The 21,559-nt window shown below is 36.9% G+C and overlaps 2 protein-coding genes across 2 annotated transcripts in view; both read right to left on the bottom strand.

Moving 5' to 3' along the window:
- Positions 1-16: 16 nt before the first annotated feature.
- Positions 17-2,184, bottom strand: fabp7b (fatty acid binding protein 7, brain, b). The gene is made up of 4 exons (XM_084431874.1): positions 2,036-2,184; positions 1,324-1,496; positions 1,106-1,207; positions 17-750 (listed from the first exon to the last, which is right to left on the bottom strand). Exons 1-4 carry the CDS (start codon positions 2,106-2,108, stop codon positions 700-702), a joined length of 399 nt encoding a protein of 132 aa, XP_084288000.1. The 5' UTR covers positions 2,109-2,184; the 3' UTR covers positions 17-699.
- Positions 2,185-2,671: 487 nt separating this feature from the next.
- Positions 2,672-21,559, bottom strand: part of pkib (protein kinase (cAMP-dependent, catalytic) inhibitor beta) — a 35,695-nt gene continuing 16,807 nt past the window's right edge. The window contains exons 2-3 of the mRNA XM_084431876.1: positions 7,210-7,378; positions 2,672-3,720 (exon numbers count right to left, since the gene is read on the bottom strand). Coding sequence (XP_084288002.1) covers positions 3,638-3,720; positions 7,210-7,354 — 228 coding nt within the window. The 5' untranslated portion in view covers positions 7,355-7,378 and the 3' untranslated portion in view covers positions 2,672-3,637. The remainder of the gene's footprint in view (positions 3,721-7,209; positions 7,379-21,559) is intronic.

Here is a 21,559-nt window from a genome sequence, read left to right as displayed (position 1 = left end):
GCAGTCACGCGCACTGATTGGTCATCACTGATTGGACATCACCTTACTTTAGAATTTTGTGTTTTGAACTTCCGTTTTTGCGGTACTTCTGTATATTTCTGTATGGTTTCGCTGTCGAAGAGTAATTAGCTGGTGAAGTGTATTTGCTTATTGTAGGGTTAGCAAAATTTATCGTGAGGATTGTAATGTTTGAAGCAGGTGTCATTACAAATGTCAGTAGACGGGAAGATTTTAAAAGAGCGGTTCATTCATAAATCCGTAAGATCACATTCATGTTATGGAAATTCAAACCGGAAGACAGAACACAACGAGTGCAGCGCTGAAAATGGGATATATTTGCATAAACGCAAAAGGTAGCTTATAAAAACAACAAGTTTTGTTCAACAGAAATTGTACATTGTAAAATTACAAAACAACCAGAACCTGATATTAGTAACGTTAGGCAACTGAATTCACTTTTTGTCACGTACATTGAACTCATGAATGAACACACAAGTCATCATTTTTGACTGGTTATTTATTAAATGATTCACACTGACTGAAAGGTATTTTAAAAAATGATCAAAAATATTGATAGTCCATTGTTTCATAGAGAAGATTTGAAGGAACCAAGTCCAAGTTGTGCTTTCAGTAAAGCGTCAAAGCACATCATGTCTGTTGCTGCCCAGTGAAGAAGAAAAAACCTGATATTCCCAAAACTTATGCTTTTTCATAGGTGCGAACAGCCACCACGTCCCCAAAGGTGAGTTTCTGAAACAAAATTGAAATCAGCAAACAATAAAGTGCAAGTTATAAATGTCATTTTTAAATGTATTTTCAGTATATATTTAGTTTTGACTGTCTTATTGATTTGTTATTTTGTTTATCAGTGGTGTATATTAAGTCCACCTGTTTGTAGGCTACTACCTTTATGTTGTTGTCTTATGCTTGTTCTAACTTTGCACATTTGAGCTTGGAGAAACTTAATTTCGTTCTGCTGTACACCATACAATATTCACTATTTGTTGTATGGTTGGAATGACAATAAAGCACATTGAACTTGAACAAATATCAGTTTATGAGTTTATTGACCAAATATACTGAGTACTACTGTAAAGAGCCTTACCATCACCATCTTCCCGTCCTTGATCTCCCGGACAAAGGTGGTCTCTTTACTATCCCACTTCTGCACATGAACAAGCCGGTCTCCATCCATTACCACCGTGGACTGGTAAAAATAACACATTACCGCTTATTCATCTCAGACAGAAGCTCTGAAATGGGAATGCATTGTTCCCAGTTGTAACATTCCCCATTAAACCATGTTATGAAGCATAAACCTACTTTACAGTTTCGGTCATCTGCGGTGGTCTCATCAAACTCCTCACCCAGTGTGAATGAGATCTCAGTGTTCTTAAAAGTACTCTGTGTTTTTTGGACCACTTTATCCCCCTCTTTCGAGATGATGAGGGTCGGTTTAGTCACATTTCCAACTTGTCTTACTGCAAACCCAACACCTTAGAAAGAATCACATTCATTGAAATCTGCTCACTAAACCCAGGGTTTTTAATCTGAAATTAAAACCATAATGGTAACACTTTGAGGTTTCATTTGTTAACATTACTAAGCTACACTAGTTAACATGAACTAACAATGAAACATACTTCTACATCATTTTTAAATAGTAATGTTAATCTTAACATTGACTACTACAGTTTTAACATCAAAAGTTGTATCTGCTGACATTAATGGTAAATGGTAAATGGACTGCATTTATATAGCGCTTTCACAGACCCAATGGCCACCAAAGCGCTTTACAATATTGCCTCACATTCACCCATTCACTCACTCATTCATACACCGACTCATTAATGCACTGTGAATTAGGTTAATAAATGCTGTTGAATATATATTGCTCATTGTTAGTTGTTGCATTAACTAATGTTAACAAATGAGGCCTTATTATAGTGTTACCACTTACCACCATAATAAATACAAATAAAAATGATCAGAAGTAATAAACTATATTAATAATTATTATTATCATAAAACTTACCTAGAGCTTTCATATACTCATCAAAGTTCTCACTGTTGACCAGTTTCCATGTGCCACAGAAAGCCTCTACCATTTTCAAAACTAAGCTTTTCTGATCAATAAGCAAACACTAAACTTTATATTGATGCTCTGTAGAATATGTAGCTGCATTTTCTCTTTGCAAAGGATCTTAAATAGTTTTTTTCAACTGCATGTAAATGATTAAACATGAGTGGGAGGAGTCAGCATTCCTATTGGCTGTTAGTCGAAAGTGAAACATTTGATTGACTTGAGTTTTTACTAAGTAAATACATTTAAATTATATGCAATTATGATATTTATGCTCTAAATTGTAAATACAGGTTTAATTGTAAATAAATCTACAATGCTAGTTTGTAGAAAATCAAATCAAATGCTTTGTTTAACTCCATTAACAACAAGAAGACATGTAATATTGCACACATATATTAGATATTTCGGCTAGTTTATAAACCTATTTTGTTTTGAAATGATAGTTTTTTCCCCCAACAACAACAAAAAAAAATCTTATGGGATGTTATGGTGACATTTTTTTGTGCCCACACATTATAAAAGAGTGTCCTCTGCTGGTTACATAAATTACCACCTCTGGTCCACGGTCCAAAAAATGAAAACTACTAAAACTAAGCACGGGATTTATTGTAATTTTTAAACATAGCATAATGCCATTTTATATGTAGCTTACATCAGACAAAATAACACAAGGTTTATGGGCAGGTAAAAAATAAAATAAAATGCAATTCTCTGACAGAAGCATGATGAAAAGACTAAAGAGAGGAAGAACAACATGTCTCCACAATCATATTTTTCCATTGCCATTGACAACAGTAATGAAATATCTGAGACAAGCACTTAAGATGACGTCCAAATGACATGACCACAGATGTTTGCAGCGATACATCAGACAGCTAACGATCCAATTCCAGCTCACGCAGGGCAACACTGACAGCACACAAAGGAAGGCTTTTAAACAAAACTAGCAAATATAATGTACAATTCTCTATTTACAAGAAGAAAATATCATATTTCATGTTATTCAGCACTGTTTCTTATCCTCTGGCTAGAATGTTAACAATGCATATCTTTACAATACAAAACACAGAAGATGTGGTGTTGTACAAGGACAGACAAATATTGTAAGATAAAAAAACTTTACTTACGTCACTAAATGGAATGTTTGAACTTTTTTTGTGCAAAAAGAGACATTTTTGCCACTACATGTCAACATTCAGAGAAAATGCCATTATGGAAAGTCTTATAACTAAACAAAATGTTCCTTTCAAGTGGGAAAGCAGGTCACGTCTTGTTTTCATAAGACACGCAAAACCGCCGGTCATTAAGAAAATCATGACAGAGAGTCTTTGGGAAAAAAAAAAGTCAAAGTCATTGAGGTGAAAATGACCAATCGTAGCTTCAGATGAGCTCCTCTATAGGAATGAGCTGTTTTCTGCTGACCCATGCATGCCTGAATGCCAATCAAAGGTGGTCTTGATGTTGCATAGCACAGAGTGTAACAGTTGTTTGGTCAATGGGCCAAGAGTAGAGGCAGGTCACGTGTGAGTCTCTCATTTCGGTGTTGAGTTGTTAGCCCTCTGTCTTTGTCTCCCCTGTGGTTTCTTTAGGTGGGTCGGCCGAGGATGAGCTCTCTCCGCCCTGTTCCCCATCATCTGCGCAAAGGCCAAAAATAATCTTTATTAAATGAGTTACATGAATTTTTGTGTTCATCCAAAGCAATTCAAACACAAGGAGCAACATTAGCAGTGGTGCCACATTAAGCAAATTCAAAAGAAATGAATACAAGGATTTATACTGTCAAGCTACAAAAAGGTTAAAATATATATATTTTCCTGTTTCTCACGTAACATTACCTTATGGCATTGGAAACATTTGGTCTTTTCTTCCCTATTATAACGTAGTTAAATGGCTACTTGAACAAGATAAAATGTAGGGTGGGACTTGATTTTGTCCATCAGGAATTGATTGGATGGTTGTGGTTTGCTATTGATAGATGATTTTACTCCCATGGGACCAATTAAATTTTTTTGGAGAGTATATTTACCCATATTCTTATATTTAGGATATGTATTTATTTATTAACCTTTTTACACTTATATTTAATGCTAATCTGTTATGTTTTTTGGTCTCCCTACATAATTTGTCTTCGGGATACATAGTTGCAATAATGTTTTTGTCTTCTTAAGTGTAATGTTTTTGCTGCTGTAACATCTAAATTTCCCCTTGTGGATGAATAAAGTTTTTATCTATCTATCTATTGCTGTGATGTCATGTGAGTGACAGGTTGTCTCGTCCTCTTGCAGTAAACACGTTATCAGAGAAGACATGAGATGTCGATGGAAGAGGGAGGGGAAGTAAGTTTTATTAAAGATTATGTGCACGGATAAATCATTTATAATAAACTCTGCAATATTCCGTTAAAAAAAAAGAATTGTCAAGTTTGATTTCATGGTGACTTTAAGTTTAAGTCGTTTTTCCACTGATAATCTTCCATGTAGCTCTCAAATCGAGTTTCTGGCTATGTCAACTGATCACATGACATGCCAGAACCAATGGCATTTGACATAAGAGTCATCAAACCTGTGATTGCACATCTAATAGCACCATTTTATTTTTATTCAACACAAGCATCAATGAGATTTGAGAGCTTCGGTTGTGAAGAAAAAGGGAAGTTTCAGTCTGTTCCTCACACAAAGCATTCCATTTGGCTTTGGAATATAGTGCACATTCTGCACAAGTCGTATAAACCAGGGCTTTTCAAACATTCTGATGCCCCAGTCCCCTTGCTAAAGTCCCCCTTTTAGACAATGAAAAGTAATAATATTATAAATGTTTAAATATTACCTGATTTTCAATTGTTGACTCTTCATCTCTGAAGAGAAACATAAAATGTTGACTGTGGAATAAAATAATTCTTATGATTTCAGATCAGTCTTTAGAAAGAAGAGACAGTAATAATGTCGATTTCAGTATTTTTAAAACTTTTTTATTGTTAATTATTATTATTTTTATGAACCCATAGCACTCCCTTGTGGCTCCCTGTTTGAATATAAACTACATTTATGATAATTTTGTTTCTTTTTGGAGCTTGACAGTATTAATCACCATCCGATTTCATTTTAAATAAGACCTCACCCTTTGAACTCGGCTGAAAAGGTCACTGCTCTAATGTTCTTTGTACCAAAAGAAAATGATAATAATCACCACTAGATGGCAGAGAAAGAAAGTCATTCAGGTTGGGAGCAGCATGAGGGTGAGTAAATAATGAGGGGATTTTCTTTTTTCGGGTGAACTATCCCTCAAAGACGCTGACTTAGAAACAGTATTCTGTTTATTATTTAAAATAATGTATAAATAATGTATGATTCATCACTCTTCTGCTGAAAATCTCCACGGTCATCACAAACAGCTCATGGAACATCATTTGTTTATGCCCTTGAGGCTTATGGGTAACACAGAGCAGATCAAAAGTGTTTGACTGCAGGCAATATTTGAAGCAGGTTCAGTCATCTAATCCTGCAAGAAGGCATTTTGAAATCATTTGATCAGAAATGTGTGCTTTGAATCAAGGTCATTGCCTAGGGCATTAAATCGTTGATATCACTGATATCACAGGTTTTCACAGGTTTTCACCATGCAGCAACCACAGAAACAAAGGAATGACTTTCTGACAGCATCTGGTGGCATTCTAACATACAGCCGGCCCCGTGATGACAGCTCAATCAAGCAAAAGCACTTAAGTGTGTTTGTGATGACAGAGTGCTCCTTTCTCTGTTGAAAAGCACCTTTTAAAGAGAGGTGCTTTTGTCAATCACAGCTTAGTCTCGCACAGGAACGAAGCTAGACTCTGACAACATAAGGGCCCATTTTATATATCAGAGGTGCAATGCATGGATTAAATTAGACTAGTTAACTTATGCACTGAACTAGTTTTCAGCCCTGTTAATTATTAATCCCATTGCATAAGTTTGCTGTTTAATTACACTGCAGTATTTCATTCTGGTTATGTCATTTTCTGTACACCATTTCTTTCCTTTTTATTAAATAATTTTTTTATCCAACTTTTATTTCTTTATCCGTTTTCTTTGCATATTATGTTATATAAAATATATTTCATATATAATTTTTTTATTTTAATTAATCTGATGGAAAAGTAGCATTTTCAGCATTATTACTTTAGTCTAACATGATAATATTATATATTATGATATATGCTAATATGCTGCTCAAGAAATAATTCTTCTTCTCCTTCTTCAGTTGTGCTGCTATATTTTTGTGGAAACCAAGTTCCTTTTTTCAGGATTCTTTGATGAATAGAAAGCTCAAAAGAACAGTATTTATTTAAAATACACATATTTTGTAACATCATAAATGTCTTTAATGTTACTGTTGATCAATTGAATGCATCCTTGCTGAGTAAAAATATTCATTTAAAAATATATAATAGGCTACTTAAATTTATTAAATTTATTATTTAAATTTATTATTTAATAATTATTCTCTAGTCTAAATAACATAATAATTGAAGGAATGTTAAGGAATCTCTCACACACTTTTTGACATATTTTCTAATTGAAAGTCACTTGCCGAGTGATAAAGCCGTTGATATCCAGTGAATGCACCAATAAGTAATAGTAGTCATATTTCATGAGCTAGGAGGGTTGTTTTCTTTACTTTTTATTAATTTGTATTGAATCCTTTTCATTATTTTTTCCCATATTTTGCCTAGCCCTGTCCATTCATCTCAATGTATATACCAAAAACATGTGTTTGTGAGACCAGCATTCTCGCAAAGACATATTTTTGATTATCAGCATATACACTGAGACTATGGACATATAACTGTGGAGTGAAGAAGGGGCGGGGCCGAGAACCGTGGAAGCAGATCGAGCGAATGTTAATGAGCGACACATGCACGACACCGGTCTCGAGTCCCACAGTGGAGATCTGGAAGGATAAAATGAGTGACAGCAGTGGAAGACGAGAAAGGACCAGGCCTAAGACATTTATGTCCGTGAGGGGTTGCTGCTTACTTTCGTTTTGCTGTGATTAAACTTTTCCGGTTCCTGCCTCCTTCTTCTCTGAACTATGAACATTGTTACAATAATAAGCCCAGTTGAACAGAAAACAACATACAGTACCTCCTACTGAAAGCTCGGCTAGTTTATCAGGTAGGTCAGCGGCTCCAGAACCAGCAGTGGAACCTAGAATATCTGGCAATGCATTCCGCCGGCCAGTCCTGCCCGTGGCTGCAAAGTCAGAGACAACAGGTTCCACATCAGTCATCTCTGGTGGTCTTCATAGCATCATCTGAAACAAACAAAATGAAATGCACTCGCTCAGTTACAGACATATGAGGGTTAAATTAGAGGATTGTTTAACAGTTCATTAGCAGTAAAATATAATAATAATAATAACAATTCAACTTATTAAGTTAATAAACTTAAAAGATTAAGTTTGTAGAATGTTAGATTTAGCTTTTGTTCTACACAAGCATATTGATTGGCCTTAACATGAAATACGGAGTAAGGGAACTCATACAACTTGATTGGTAGATGTGATGGGATTAGTTTTCAGTTTCCTTTTCAAATTCTGAGTAATTAATAAAACAGACTACCAACGGTTCATAACTAGAGTTTTACATTTTTATGAAGAAATTGGTGTAACACTTGCTGTTGCGAAAAAAAGCCGCTATGACGATGTTGCAGGTTGCCAGAGATTTGATATGTGGTTGTTTGGGCATTCTGAGGTTGCTAGTGTGTTCTGGGTGGAATTTTAGATTTTTGTTTTGTTCTACACAAGCATATTAATTGCTAACTTGAAATATTAGGTAAGGTAACTCATACAATTTGATTTGTAGGATTAGCTTCCTTTTCAAATTCTATGTGATTAATAAAACTAAATATTTCCATAACCAGCTGGGTCACAATTAGAGTTTGACATTCTCTAAAGAAAATGGAATGTTGCTTGCCAGTGAAAAAACTTGCTGCTATGATGCTAGGGTGTTATAGGTGGTTGCCAGGGTGTTGCTATGTGGTTGCTTATGTGCTCTGAGTGTTTTTTAGCCTGTTGCCATGCGGTTGCAAGGGTGTTCTGGGTGGTTACTATATATTAAAACACCTATAGGTGTTTACTAACTGACCCAAGTCAAAATAGCCCAGTCCCAAGTTTTTATGATATTTTTATCCTTAGATAAACCTTGGGTTTCTTCCATCAAAGCATATCAAATTATTATTGTTTATATATATATATCTTAAACTTTGAAAAATCCCAAACTAAACATCACAAATTAATATTCATATAAACTAATTAATATCCATATAGTGATAGTATAGGCATGAATCAGCATAATTGTGGGCAATGACAATAGCCCTAAGAGAAATTGATGATATTGTACCTGTTCACTATCATCGTTGTCCCTGATCAGTCAAGAGTACAAAAGGAGTAGCAGTATCAGAATTAGTGGAGCTTGTTCTCCACTGCATCTCTAATGAGACTGTTCTTCTCTCCAGGGAGTGACTGAACCGAGTCGCTGACTATTCCTTTTCTCCCCACACACTGTCTACACTGCCTTCAGCTGCATTACAACATCCCTTATAATTTCCTCATTGCATTGTCACTAAAAGCCCTATTGGGGCATTTTTCACATTTACCTTTCTCTATTCATCATTCAGTCAACCACACTGTCAACCACATGCAAGATGGAGTAGCTTTGAGGAATTTGGCCAGAATCCCTCCTGTGTCAAGGAGGATTGCAAATAACATTCATTGTGCTGGCAGTACAAGACAGAGTTTCCAAACCACTTGGCAATGCCTTCAATCTGCAGACAAACTTGATTGGCCTTTAGTTAAGTGATTGTTTAGTCTGAGCATCGTTAAATCAGACCTGACTGTACAGCCTGAGGGGAAAATTCACTACTAGAAAAGGCAGATGGGAATGTGGGAAAACAGACTGACTGATAAATTGCACGGTCAGCCCAACCAAATGACCTTTCATTCTCATCCTAAAAAAAACCCAGATGGCTTTTCTTATCAGATTAAATATAAGATTTAACAGTGATAGTATCTGGGTCAGTTTCTCTGCAGTCTAACTGTATCAGACTGTAACAGACTGTATCAATTAGTGATTCTGTGAGCAAAATCCTGATAACTAATCGATATCTTTATAAATATAAAAAATGATTTCTCCACAACTGAGAGTATTTTTCTGTTTTAAGAAAAATCGATATCCTGCCTGGTTGAAACCATTATTTCAAATTAGATGGCGCCACTGCAGCTTAATCATAAAAATTTCCAATCGATTTCCATCCCTGCCCCACTGGTGCTAAATTTAATGGAATCAAAACATCACTTTTCCTAATGAGAGCTATTTAGCTGGATTTAAGATGGATTTTCTTTACATATTCAATCTGGCCAGCAGAGGGCATGCATTGCATCCATGTAAACTGAGATTTCACATGAAGGAGGCTAAAAAATACCCCTGTTTTATTGTATAGATTCAAAGATATTCTATAAAATCAGTGATAAACTACCATGGCTTTTCTGTCACCCCTAAAGTGTAATGCCAATGCAAAATCCCCATAGATGACTGAACCAAGTGTATTTTAAATGCAACTTCAAAAAGTATATCTTTTTTTAATTAATCAATGTTATTTTTGCATTTATAATATATATATATATATATATATTATTTGTATTCATATTTTGAATTAACTGGCTTTTATTTGAATATTTTGAATATTTTATTTATCTTGAATTATTTTTAAATTATCTTGAAATTGTTTTTCATCTAATATTTATATATTATTTTAGCTTTATCTTTTATTACTTTTTAAATATTATTAGAAAGTATTATTAGAAACTCTTCCTTCCCAATCACCCTACTACCTGTCTGCTTGATCCTATCCCTGCTCATCTCCTTCAGGCCATTTCTTCTTCAGTTGTACCTGCACTCCTCTTCACACTATAGTACATTTACCACAGCATTTACGCAGGCTCAGATAACCCCACTGCTTAAGAAACCCACTCTAAATCCAGCACTTTAGAAAATTACAGACCGGTATTTCTTCTTCCATTCATTGCAAAGACACTTGAGCGAGCTTTGTTCAACCAACTCTCTACCTTTCTCATACAGAACAACCTCCTGGACAACAACCAGTCTGCCTTCAAAAGCGGCCACTCAACTGAGACTGCCCTTCTCTCGGTTACTGAAGCCCTGAGACTGGATCTTGTTGGATCTGTCTGCTGCTGTTGACACAGTTAACCACCAGATCCTCCTTTCAACCCATGACAAAGGGCATCTCAGGAACTGCACTCCAGTGGTTCAGGTCTTACCTCTCAGGTAGATCCTTCAGCGTGAGCTGTCTAAGGGGTGAGCTGTCTAAGTAGCAACATCTTGCAATGGGGTGCCTCAGGGCTCAGTGCTTGGACCACTTCGCTTCTCCATCTACATGTCATCAATGGGATCTGTCATTCGGAAACATTTGTTTTTCCTATTACTGCTATGCTGATGACACACAACTCTACCTCTCATTCCAAAAAGATGATCCAACGGTAGCTGCTCGCATCTCAGCCTGCCTGACAGACATTTCTGGCAGGATAAAGGACCACCACCTTCAACTCAACCTCGCGAAGACAGAACTTGTGATCTCGGCCAACCCAACACTTCATCACAACCTCTCCATTCGACTAGGTTCGTTAACCATAACTCCTCCCAGGACAGCCAAGAACCTTGGAGTTGTGATTGATGATCAGTTAAGCTTCACAGACCATATTGCTACAACCTGCAGATTTGCCTTATACCACATTAGGAAGATTAGACCCTTTCTATCAGAGCATGCTACACAACTCCTTGTCCAAGCTCTTGCTCTATCCAGACTGGACTATTGAGATGCTCTCTCGGCAGGCCTTCCAGCATGTACTGTCAAACCTCTGCAACTGATCCGGAATGTGGCAGCGTCTTTAACAAGCCAAAGAGAGCACACGTCAAACCCCTCTTCATCAGTCAGCACTGGCTGCCAACAGCCGCTCGCATCAAATTCAAGGCTCTAATGTTTGCCTACAAGCAGTGGCGGATTTAGCAAATCGGGGGCTCAAGGCGAAGGTAGGCTATGGGCCCCTACCCATCCAATGTTTAAAAGAGAACGAAAAAAATATGTAGGCCTACCGACTGAATGGTGGATAGGCAGGTAAAGCTAATCTACGGGGAAGTAAAGGTTAGAGAGGAGAAAAAAACGTCCCCTTTAAACCCTGCATAGGCTACACTTCTTTACTCCTAAACAGAAACATGTTACAATGTTTACATGGTACAATTTCTATTGCTATTGGTAAGCTATGTTTTTTTTTGCTTGGCAAATTTCACCATTTCGATTCAATTCTTGTGATTTGATTCAATATTGACTCATTTGGATAAATATTAGGTAACGTTTCACAAGACAGGCGTTACTTTTTCTCAAGAAAAAAAAAAAAGCCCTATCAGCTGGTATAATTTAAGGTTAAAATAAGTAATATAGTACACATATTTAGCCATATACTCTCTATAGCTCTTTTTTTCTAGCCAATTAAATGACTTTCCTGAGGTAGCCTAAATGTTATGTGACGAGTGTTCTCCAGCTGTTTTACCTCTTTCCGCGGTTGAAAAACACTTATTGATCGATATTATAAATGAGGAATATACATTTCGGTAAGTTATACGGTATATTTCAACATTGTTAATTAATTCGTGTTTATTTAGGCTACTATTAGGTAGAGATGATCAGTTCACGTGCCGTTATAGGAATCTGTCACGTCACATTAAAACGGCAAAACGGTATTTATTGTTTTGAATTTCGTAATAGAATTGACAGAATCTGAGAGCTGAGATTTTTTTAAATATCACGATTCATAAACTGCTCAGTTTTGTCTGTCGATCTCCGTGTCCTCTTTGCTTCACGATTTTTCTGTGCGTTGGACGTTGTTGTTCCTGATCTGTATCCCCAACAGTAGCCATAAAAAAGTTTGTCATCTTTGGCAGCGTTTCCAAATACTTATCAGCGTCTTTTCACTTTTTTTCTTGTATTTGAGCCGCTTGGGTAACTTCGAAACTTTAAATTTTCGCGTTTAGACTCGTCTTGCTCTGGGGATCAATTGCTCTATTTCCCAGTCCTCCTGTTACTGCGTGTTGTTTATCTTTCGCGCCGCGCACTTTTTCGGACTTTTTGCTTTCCTCCCGCTTCCTCCTTTTTTCAGCACCGCTTGGGTAGCTAGCTTCGCTTCATTTTTACTCTGTCTACTACTCTGTACACTCTGTCTGTCAATCACTTCTTTTTCTCCGTCAGTTTTTTTGGCACAGCCTTGTCTCTTTCACAGATGCGCAGTAAAAGTGAGATAATGGAATAGTCCAATGTTGTGAGGCGGGGGGGCCCCCTCCTGTCTGCGACACTAATGATTGATGCCATTTTTCACAAATGGAGTTTTAGAAATATATAATAAAAAAAAAAATAATAAAAAAAAACTTAAGCATAAGTTAATAGGGCATTTTGGGGGCCCCTAGGTAGCTCGGGGCCCAAGGCAATTGCCGACCTTTGCCTAATGGTAAAGTCCGCCCCTGCCTACAAGACAACCACAGGCTCTGAGTCTGCACCACTACACCTAAACTCACTACTTAAGACTTACGGTATGCGCCCTCCAGAAGCTTGCGTTCTGCAAGTTAACGGTGCTTTGTGGTGCCATCCCAAAGAGACACAAAATCACTCTCACAGACCTTTTGCTTGTCTGATCCCTGCTGTTAGAATGACCTGCCTAACTCAATCAAAGCAGAGTCTTATGGAAATTTCCAAAAAACGGCTGAAGACAAGAAAACTACTACCTTGCTACGTGCACTTTGCTAGTCTAATAGGGACTTGACACAACACTTTCATAATGTTGCCCTCTTGTTGATTTAATTGCTTCTATTGTTCTCATTCGTAAGTCGCTTTGGACAAAAGCATCTGCACAATGATTAAATGTACATTTACATATCATTTAACAGACACCTTTATCCAAAGCAACTTACAAATTAGGAGAACAATAGTAGCAATCAAACCAACAATAGGGCAACAATATGCAAGTGCTGTGACCAGTCCCAGTTAGTCTAGCACAGTACACAAGTTTTTTTTAATAGATATAGAATAGTCAGTGTTAGTATTAATGGGTCAAGTGTTGCTTAAAAAATGCGTTTTCAGCTAATGTAAATGTAATTATTATTTTTAATAGTTTTAGTTAACGATAACAACACGGAAGCACAATTATATTTAATAATAAAATAAATAAAAAGTGTGGCAGAAATCACACATTCATGTCTAAATTTGGTCAGTTGAATTGAGTGTCATGTCACCTTTTCCTGTGGGGAACAGAATGGATTTTCAAAATGTCAAAGCTGCTCTGATCACTCACAATCATGTTTTACTGCAATCTTGCTTGATTTATTAACATATATACACATCAGTTCAGAATTGGAACCTGAAGCATCTTGCTCACTAAATAAAACCTCTAGACCAACACATCATGTACTTCTGGATAGAACTATACTATGATGTTAAAACTGTTTTCTCCTTTAGTCATGTCTTGTCTTGTCAAGGGCACCCTGATGTGTGCCAGGTCTGCACTGGTGCCCTCTCAAAAATGAATGTGTGCATGACGCCTCTGCATTCTGCCATGATAAATAAATGCAACATCAATCAAACTGTATCTTTTCAGCTTTTTAATTTTTTCATCTGTTCTGTCTCTGAGTGTGAAGATCCAGGATGATTAGTGAGAACAAATTTTGCAAAACTATAGCCTACACACTTCTTCCTTTTTAAACCTTAACACAGCTCCTTAAACAGGGATTGACCACTTCTAATGTCTATTTCTTGTTTTTTTGTTACTCTTACAAACTCAAGCTAATTGATTTTAACAGATATAATCTTACAACAGTAAGATTGAAATATGAAGAATGACTTTTGAAATGGTAAATTAATGGTTATATGCTTCTCAGTCAGTATGGTAAAAGCCTTTGCTGAAGGCCAAATAATGAAGAAAACATTGCTTGGAAATGTGACAGATTTGCATGCTTCAGTGCGAATTGTTTGGTCGGATCTTGATGCAGAGAGATATGTGGGACACTAAACCATCAGAGACATCTGCTGCCACTGCATCAGCTCAATGTTACTGAACAGCATAACAAAATAAATATAAATTAGTGCTAAATTAAAAGAAATCGATTAAAACTGACATCAACATGAAAGGACGATAACCAATGATACGATATAGTTCTAAATATAAAAGAATAGTCCACACCACTATAACGGCATGGAGAAACAATATCACTTTCACAATGATTTTTTTTGCCGCTGGCAAAACCAACAATGCAAGTTTGAGAGGTGGTGCCCTGACAAATCTCGCGAGAATCACGACTTGCTTTACGGCACGACGTCACATACATCAACAACATATGAAGCAGCCTCTATGGAAGACACTAGCACGCATTTCAGACGTGAATCATGGCAGAGTCGACGAAGAAAACGGAAGAAAAAGTGGTCAGAAGAGTGCAGAGCATAGACAGTAAAAGAAATGGGCACAGCGACCCCATAGACTTCAACGGAGAAAAGTGAAGTCAATTAGAAGCACTCACTTCCTGATGGCTGAGCGTACTGCAAACTGAACTTGACGACGTAGATGTGACGTGAGCAACCTGTCTGACAGTTGCAAGTCTTCTAGTAGCTGTGCCAAGAGAAATCGGAATCATTCCCTTCCGAATCTTGCAGAGACGGAGAGCGTGAGTAGGAGGTGTCCATGAGCTAGGAGCAGGAGCAACTTCTGGAAAGTATTCTGATTAATTATTTTGTCATTTTGCCTCCACGTCCCCCCGATTGCCTGCAAGCATCTCCTCATGTCTATACGGTAATGTCTCTACTGTGCGACAGAGAGTTGCGTGGTTATGACGCAATTGTTAGCCTATTTTTACAAAAACAGCTTATGTAATGGAGGTAATGGAGCCTTTTATACATTGTCTTGTTTCTTTAGAAATAAATAATGGACAAATAGAGTCTTTAAACGCCTCAGATGTGAAGTTATTCGCTGTCAAAGTGACGCCAAAATGAATGGGAGTCAATGGAATGCTAACAGCAGGTGATGGCTTGCTAGCCAATGGCTGCCCCCATGGAAGCTATGCTTTCCGGGTGCTGGCTTACCCCCTTGGTGCAGAGACAGCTCTGCGTGAGTGGTATTTACGACAGTAACGTTAAATAATAATAAATAAACGTTAAAAGTACTCCACAGCGACTCTAGGGGTCGCTGTTTGAGAAAAACGGAAACTGCATAGTGTGCCTTTAACCCTATATTTTCATTTTTTTTTAAATTCCCCTTTTTAAATCAGTTTTTTATTTGGTTATATGATCTTACCTTGTACAAACATCCTTAAAACAAGATTTACTTGAGAAACAAAATAGCATATGATTTCACATGAAGACTTTACGAGTTTATTTTTCTTATTCTATTAAGCAAATTTCTTGTTAGGTTTAGGTTTTGTAACGTGTATGCTATATTTTGGTTTAGTTTCATTTTCTGCAGTTTCTGTTACTCATTCTTGCTCTAGTTTGTTACTCGTTTATTCTTGGTTGCTTCTTGTATTTAAGTTCCTGTGTTTCAGTTCTTGATGTTGGTTCTCATTAACGTTAGTATCAAGTTTCCTATGTTCTGCGTGTTCTATTTGTCCTTTGTCATGCTATTTGACCAGCATAAATGAGACAGGTTTACCCTGTTATTACAACTAAAATCTATAAAACGATGTCTGTATAACTATATACAAATTGTGGTAAGAAAAATAAACTTATTAGTTAATTTAATTGCTTTAAGGATGCTCATCTAATTTATTTTTACTGGAAGACAGGACAAAAATTCCCCATCAAGACCTCATGTCTTATTCTAAATGTCTTAAGTTGTTATCTAACAAAATAGTGAGGTTTATCCATAAAAATAAAAATAAAAAACTAAGTCTATAGTGGAAAAAATGACAAAAATAATTGTTATCCCAAAGACGGGGGTAAAAATTCCTGTAAAATAAGCCCTCTTATTTTTTCCCATGCCTCCCCTGCAACAACCTGCCTCCGCTAAGACCTAACTGACTAAACAGATGGTGTCCCATCATAAGTACATTAGGTGCTCCAGAGGAGGGGCAAATGCTCAGCAGCAAAATTAAGAAATTTATCAAACACCACAAGTATGCTGTACTTTTTCAAAGTGCTTTTCCATAGCTATTTATGGCCTCACCTTGCTATGACCTGTGTCACTTAGCTCTTCTCTGTCTCACTCAATCCAGGGATCAGAAGCTACTAAAATCGATGTACACTGTCAATGACACTATACAAAGGCTCCATATGTGTTAATAAGCTCTGTGCCAAATGCACTGAGGCACTATCAGTGATCCTCGGAAACGACACCCGTCACCAACAGTCCACAGCAATGATAATTGATCTGGTTCCTGATGATGCCAGCTGGCTGGTCTAGCCCCCGCTGAACAAGACCACCAGAAGATAACAACTCGGCATGCTGTTGATGGGTTTTGGGCAAGAAAAATGCTGTTATTTTTTCCAGTTTTTTGTTCCAATCACAGTTTTTGTGTTTCAACAAATATGTCCTTTAAATTTAGTCAATATTTTGTCATGTCATTTCAGTCGTATTGTCCAAATGGGCATTTAATTCAAGTCGGCAAAATGACGAAAATAAATCAGACTGCAAACCATGCAAAAAATATATGTGAAAATGTAACATTTACTAACATATAATACTAGCATAAAATAGCATAAAATAGCAATAATAAAATAAAACCAATACAAACCTGAGATGAAATAATAGCATAATGAGTAAACAGAATTGTTAAAGGGTAACTCTCACCAAAATGCAGCCTAGGGTCTTTTTGTTAATCTACCCGAGGCAAACTTTCATTTAAAAGCATAATTAGAATGGAAACGCCACTTTTAAGTTTGACCGTATTTTCATTTTCGGTCAAATTGCCTTTTGAATGAGAGCACCTATTAAACGTGTGCACGAGAGAGCACGCACGAGCCTAGCTCTCCTCGTGCACGCTCTGTTTACAAGTTGCTGTCGGCATGGCTCATACAAGCCTACTTTATACATGTTAGTTGTTTGTTCTAACAAAGTACAAGCATAAAACATCTTTTATATTTTAGTGCACAGATATGCATCAAAGTAGATTATTTGGAAGGGCATCCAAATTTGGCTAGTCACGTTTGGTGGCACAATTATGTTGCAAATTATAAACTAAATCAAAAACATTCATGCAAGACAAAATGTCAAATGCCCTTCCGTGTTTTATTTACTTATTATACTGATCGATTGAGTGAGTGAGGACTCAAGACATGATCTGCAATGGAGAAGTAGCTTGTTGCATTTGTGTAATAAATACTATGGTGAACACATTGGAATTATCAAAAATGAACACACAAGGTTTTAGAACATTTCAGCGTGATACCTTTTACCATTTGGTCATAAGGCTACTTTAGACAAATTGAGATGTTTACCGTGTCTGCGCGGTGTGTGACTTGTGCCAGGGCTAGCATAGCTAATCATAGCTTACATTAACTTTTACTAGCAATGATTTTAAATGGATTTCTCCAAATAGCATGCCAAACTTTACCTGTCGAGTAGAAACTTCGCAACTGAGGCATCAGTGGGAAGCCCAACCTGTGCTTTTAGCGCATGTCAGCGTGTGAAATATTCTCCCAAAAACACTCTGGTCTTGTTTCTTTCTTCAGAGGCCTTTCTCTTCTTGTCATACAATTCGTAGACACTTTTTCTCTTGCGACCCTCAGACATTTTGAAAAAACCCGGTGAGAACGGCGAGCTTCAATGAATGGCTGAAACCGTAGCTCACCACACATATACACCTGAAAGTGCGCAAGCGCAGAAAGCGAAAATTACCTAGGGACGAGCACGTACGACGGCCTTACGTAAACATATCACCAGAATGATTGACAACTAGGAGGACCAATAGTCTTGATGATCCACCTGGAAAAAGCAAATCCTCCACTATACCTTTAATTCATTAGCGAATCCACAAACTCATTAACTCTCAAATGGCTTGGGTATATGCACGCCCCTGGTATATGCTTCAGGACAATTCTCTCGGCTGAGAAGAGCTCTGCCATCTGAGACAGAACACTTAGCAACCAGCACCAGAACTGAGCAACAAGGGCAGCAGATCGCTCTATGAGGTCAAGCCCTCTTGTGAACCCGCACCAAAAGAAGTGCAGCTGCTACTGCGCACACCTGTGCCCATGTCTACCATTTACCATGTTTACCAGTCACAGAATGGGCCCATAGAGACGTCTGTGTCTGGTCAAAAAGTCCAAAACAATCATAAACTTTGAGTGGTAAGAACTCTCTCTCTCTCTCTCTCAATATATATAAATATACTTCATATACAGCACTATGCAAAAAGGCTTGGATTCAGCATGTACCCCAGATGTGAAGTTCGTGCACAAAAATGTGCTAAATATAAAGAAGCATTACTTTAAATGTCAGAACAAACAAGGTTAATCCGGTCTTAATCCATATGCCCAGTAACAAGCTTTAAAATAGCACTAACAAAGGGGTAAGGCGTTTGCAATTTTCCTTTCCGCACACTTTACCTTCACACTTCACACAGCTAATTTTCTGCTTTAGATATGCAATCTGCGCTTAAAAAAAAGAAACAAAAGAATGACATTTCCTCTCATGGACCACACTGCAAAGAGCATGAAAAACATGACTGAAATAAAAACTGAAACTGTTAAACAGTCAAGTTAAATCTCCTTGTATTATGAGGCCCATTTTAAGCAATGGCTAATGTGGCCATGAACGTGAAGGATTATGCATAATGACGGGGAAAAACATGTTGTGGTGGTGATTTTATTTTTAAATTTTTTTTTTATAGGAATAGTTCATGTTATTCCAAACTCCTTTCCATGGAACACAAAATGTGAATTTGTAAAGATAACCTAGGCTGTAAAACTTCAAAATCACAAAAAAGCATAAGTATCATAAAAGTAGTCCATAAGACTCATGCACTATTTTTCTTCTAAAATCGTAGAATAGCATTAGCATTGTGTGACTGATTTTTAAGAGATTATTCACTGAAATTTGAAAGACTCAAAGATTTGTTCACAAATCAAACTCACTAACAATTCATGAACGCTTCAATCCACCAACATTAATTGCATGACTTTATGTTCAGAATGTTTTTTGTGTGAACGAATTTCAACCAAACAGACGCTGCGTCTGAAATCGAACACTTCCCTGGCCGTTTATTTACACGACAACTGCGTTTTGGTGGCCTGAGAACGCAAACTTTGAAGTAGGTTTCAAAGTGCAAGTAACCCATGAGGGTTAATAACCCATGAAGCCATGGGAGAGGATTGATGAATGGCAGTGAAGTGATGAAGTAGTAGTGCACAGATGCATGTAATTCTTTCATACATATTCATACTTTATAGCACATACTTCTTTAACGGTCGAGAAGTAAGTTGAAATTAAAATGTATACCTACTCAGACAGTATGCGACTTCGGACGCACCAAGACTCTTATTTTGTATTGTACTTTATTGAAGTATGAGTACTGTAGATCATAGCTTTTATAATAAATCTATAGCACTCAATGGCAAATAAGTATTCAACATCTTGCTTTGCCTAATGAAGCACCAATTTATTTGCTCATCAGAAGTGCATTTAGTTCACGTTTAGAGGGTCTCTGAAATAAAGGACAATTATGAATATAAATAATAATTAAAATTAAAAAGAGTAAACACTTACACTGAATATAAGCACAGAAAAAAAGAAAAAAAAAATCACACAAACAAAAGTCTCAGGCCCTCAGGGCCTTTGTCCAGGCAAACAACATAAGAGGGGGAAAAAAATAGAGCTGGATTTTTCCGAATAATCTCCGCTCTGAGGATCAAGGACAAGGGCCTGATCTCATCTTCCACTCGGCTTCCACACAGCCTTGACAGTCTGCAACAAGACAACACAACCTTGTAAAGCATGACTTGACAAGAGGCAAGAGTACTTCTCAGTGACATTGTCGCAATGACGGCATTGGGAAATAAATAGCTTGTTCGCACATGGTTATATAATAAAACCATTGCTTCTGAGAACTGAACAAAACAGAAACTGAGTCAGAGGAACTGTTTGAGTAGGAGAGACGTCATGCAATTCTCCCAGCACCTAGCATTTAAAGGTCTTGTCTATATACTCATCTGTTCGGCCTGGCTAATAATGCTAATGGCAAACTAACTGCCGATCAATAAAAGTGAGAACAATGTGGCAGATGACCTACAACCGCGTGGGCTAGAGTGATAAGCCTGCGAGAAAGCAGCTTGTCTGATTTGATGGTTCTGCAGTTGTGCAGAGGTGTTTATTTTAGTGCATTTCCCCTCTCTGGGATTTTGTAAGGTCAAGCGATGACAGGACAGCTAGCAATTTATCAAGAGCAATGCCCTGAGGCTAACGCAACACCTCAAAGGTGTTGACTTGCTGGGCCTGGGAGGACTGTCAACATTTGCATGAGGAACACGAATGCATCACTCATAGTCATAAAGTTGGAAAAATCTATGGAAAAATGTAATGTATTAAAAACAAAACCTGAACAGTGGTTCTTATGTGGTTAAATATTTAGGCCTACATTTAAGATATACTATATTTGAATTGAACATATGGATTTCGCAGTTTTAACATGAACAAACTTACTCAATGTAACGTATATTTAGGCTACATTAAACATGTATGTATGAAACAGGTAAGAGTACAGTTTCTATTTTGTTTGGTTTGATTGTATTTAAATCATTAAATCATATTTTTTTTACATTGCATTTATTCAAAAGGCTTAGACTCAGCATAAACCAGTTATTGTGGAAATGTTATTTTATTCAGTTAAAAAGTATGAACATGGTTAAAATAGGGCTAGTTGTGAAATTAGTTCAAATGGATGATCGACAAATAAGCATCATATGCAGTTTAGTTTATGTTTAAACAGTGAAATCCACATGGGTGGAAAGTTTATGCAATTAAAATACATAAATCTTAAATCTAGTCCTAAATATTTATTTGAGTAGGACTTTTTTGGCAATTCAACACTGAACAAATTGTTTCACGGCACACAAGTAAACAAAAACATTCTTAAAATCAAACCTTGACAATATTTATAATGATTTGTTAATGAAAAACAAACCAAATTTTGATTGTTTCATGCTGTAATTCACTACGCAAAAAAAAAAACATTATCATACATCTACATTTTATTTTGCCATGTGTAATTTTGTTTGTTTACAATGAGGCAATGTCATCCCATCCATGTTGGAATCTGTTTCTTTGTTGTAGGTTTTTTTTGCCTTTATTTTAAATTGTAAACCGGAGACAGTGAGAGAGGGAGAATGAAATCAGGACATAACCTGATTTGAACCTGCGTCCCATGAGCCAACAGCTCTTTCATGTCTTCAG

The sequence above is a fragment of the Rutilus rutilus genome (assembly GCF_951802725.1).
Source record: "Rutilus rutilus genome assembly, chromosome: 15".
Classification (NCBI taxonomy): Eukaryota; Metazoa; Chordata; class Actinopteri; order Cypriniformes; family Leuciscidae; genus Rutilus; species Rutilus rutilus.
The sequence above is the reverse complement of the archived record's forward strand: the minus strand, read 5'-3'. Positions and strand labels throughout refer to the sequence as shown.

Excerpts from the sequence above, each read along its gene's own strand:
- fabp7b (XM_084431874.1), bottom strand. The coding sequence starts at position 2,108 with ATGGTAGAGGCTTTCTGTGGCACATGGAAACTGGTCAACAGTGAGAAC. Across the intron at positions 1,208-1,323 it reads CAGATGACCGAAACTGTAAA|TCCACGGTGGTAATGGATGG; the intron begins GTAGGTTTATGC and ends TATTTTTACCAG. Across the intron at positions 751-1,105 it reads AGGACGGGAAGATGGTGATG|AAACTCACCTTTGGGGACGT; the intron begins GTAAGGCTCTTT and ends ATTTTGTTTCAG.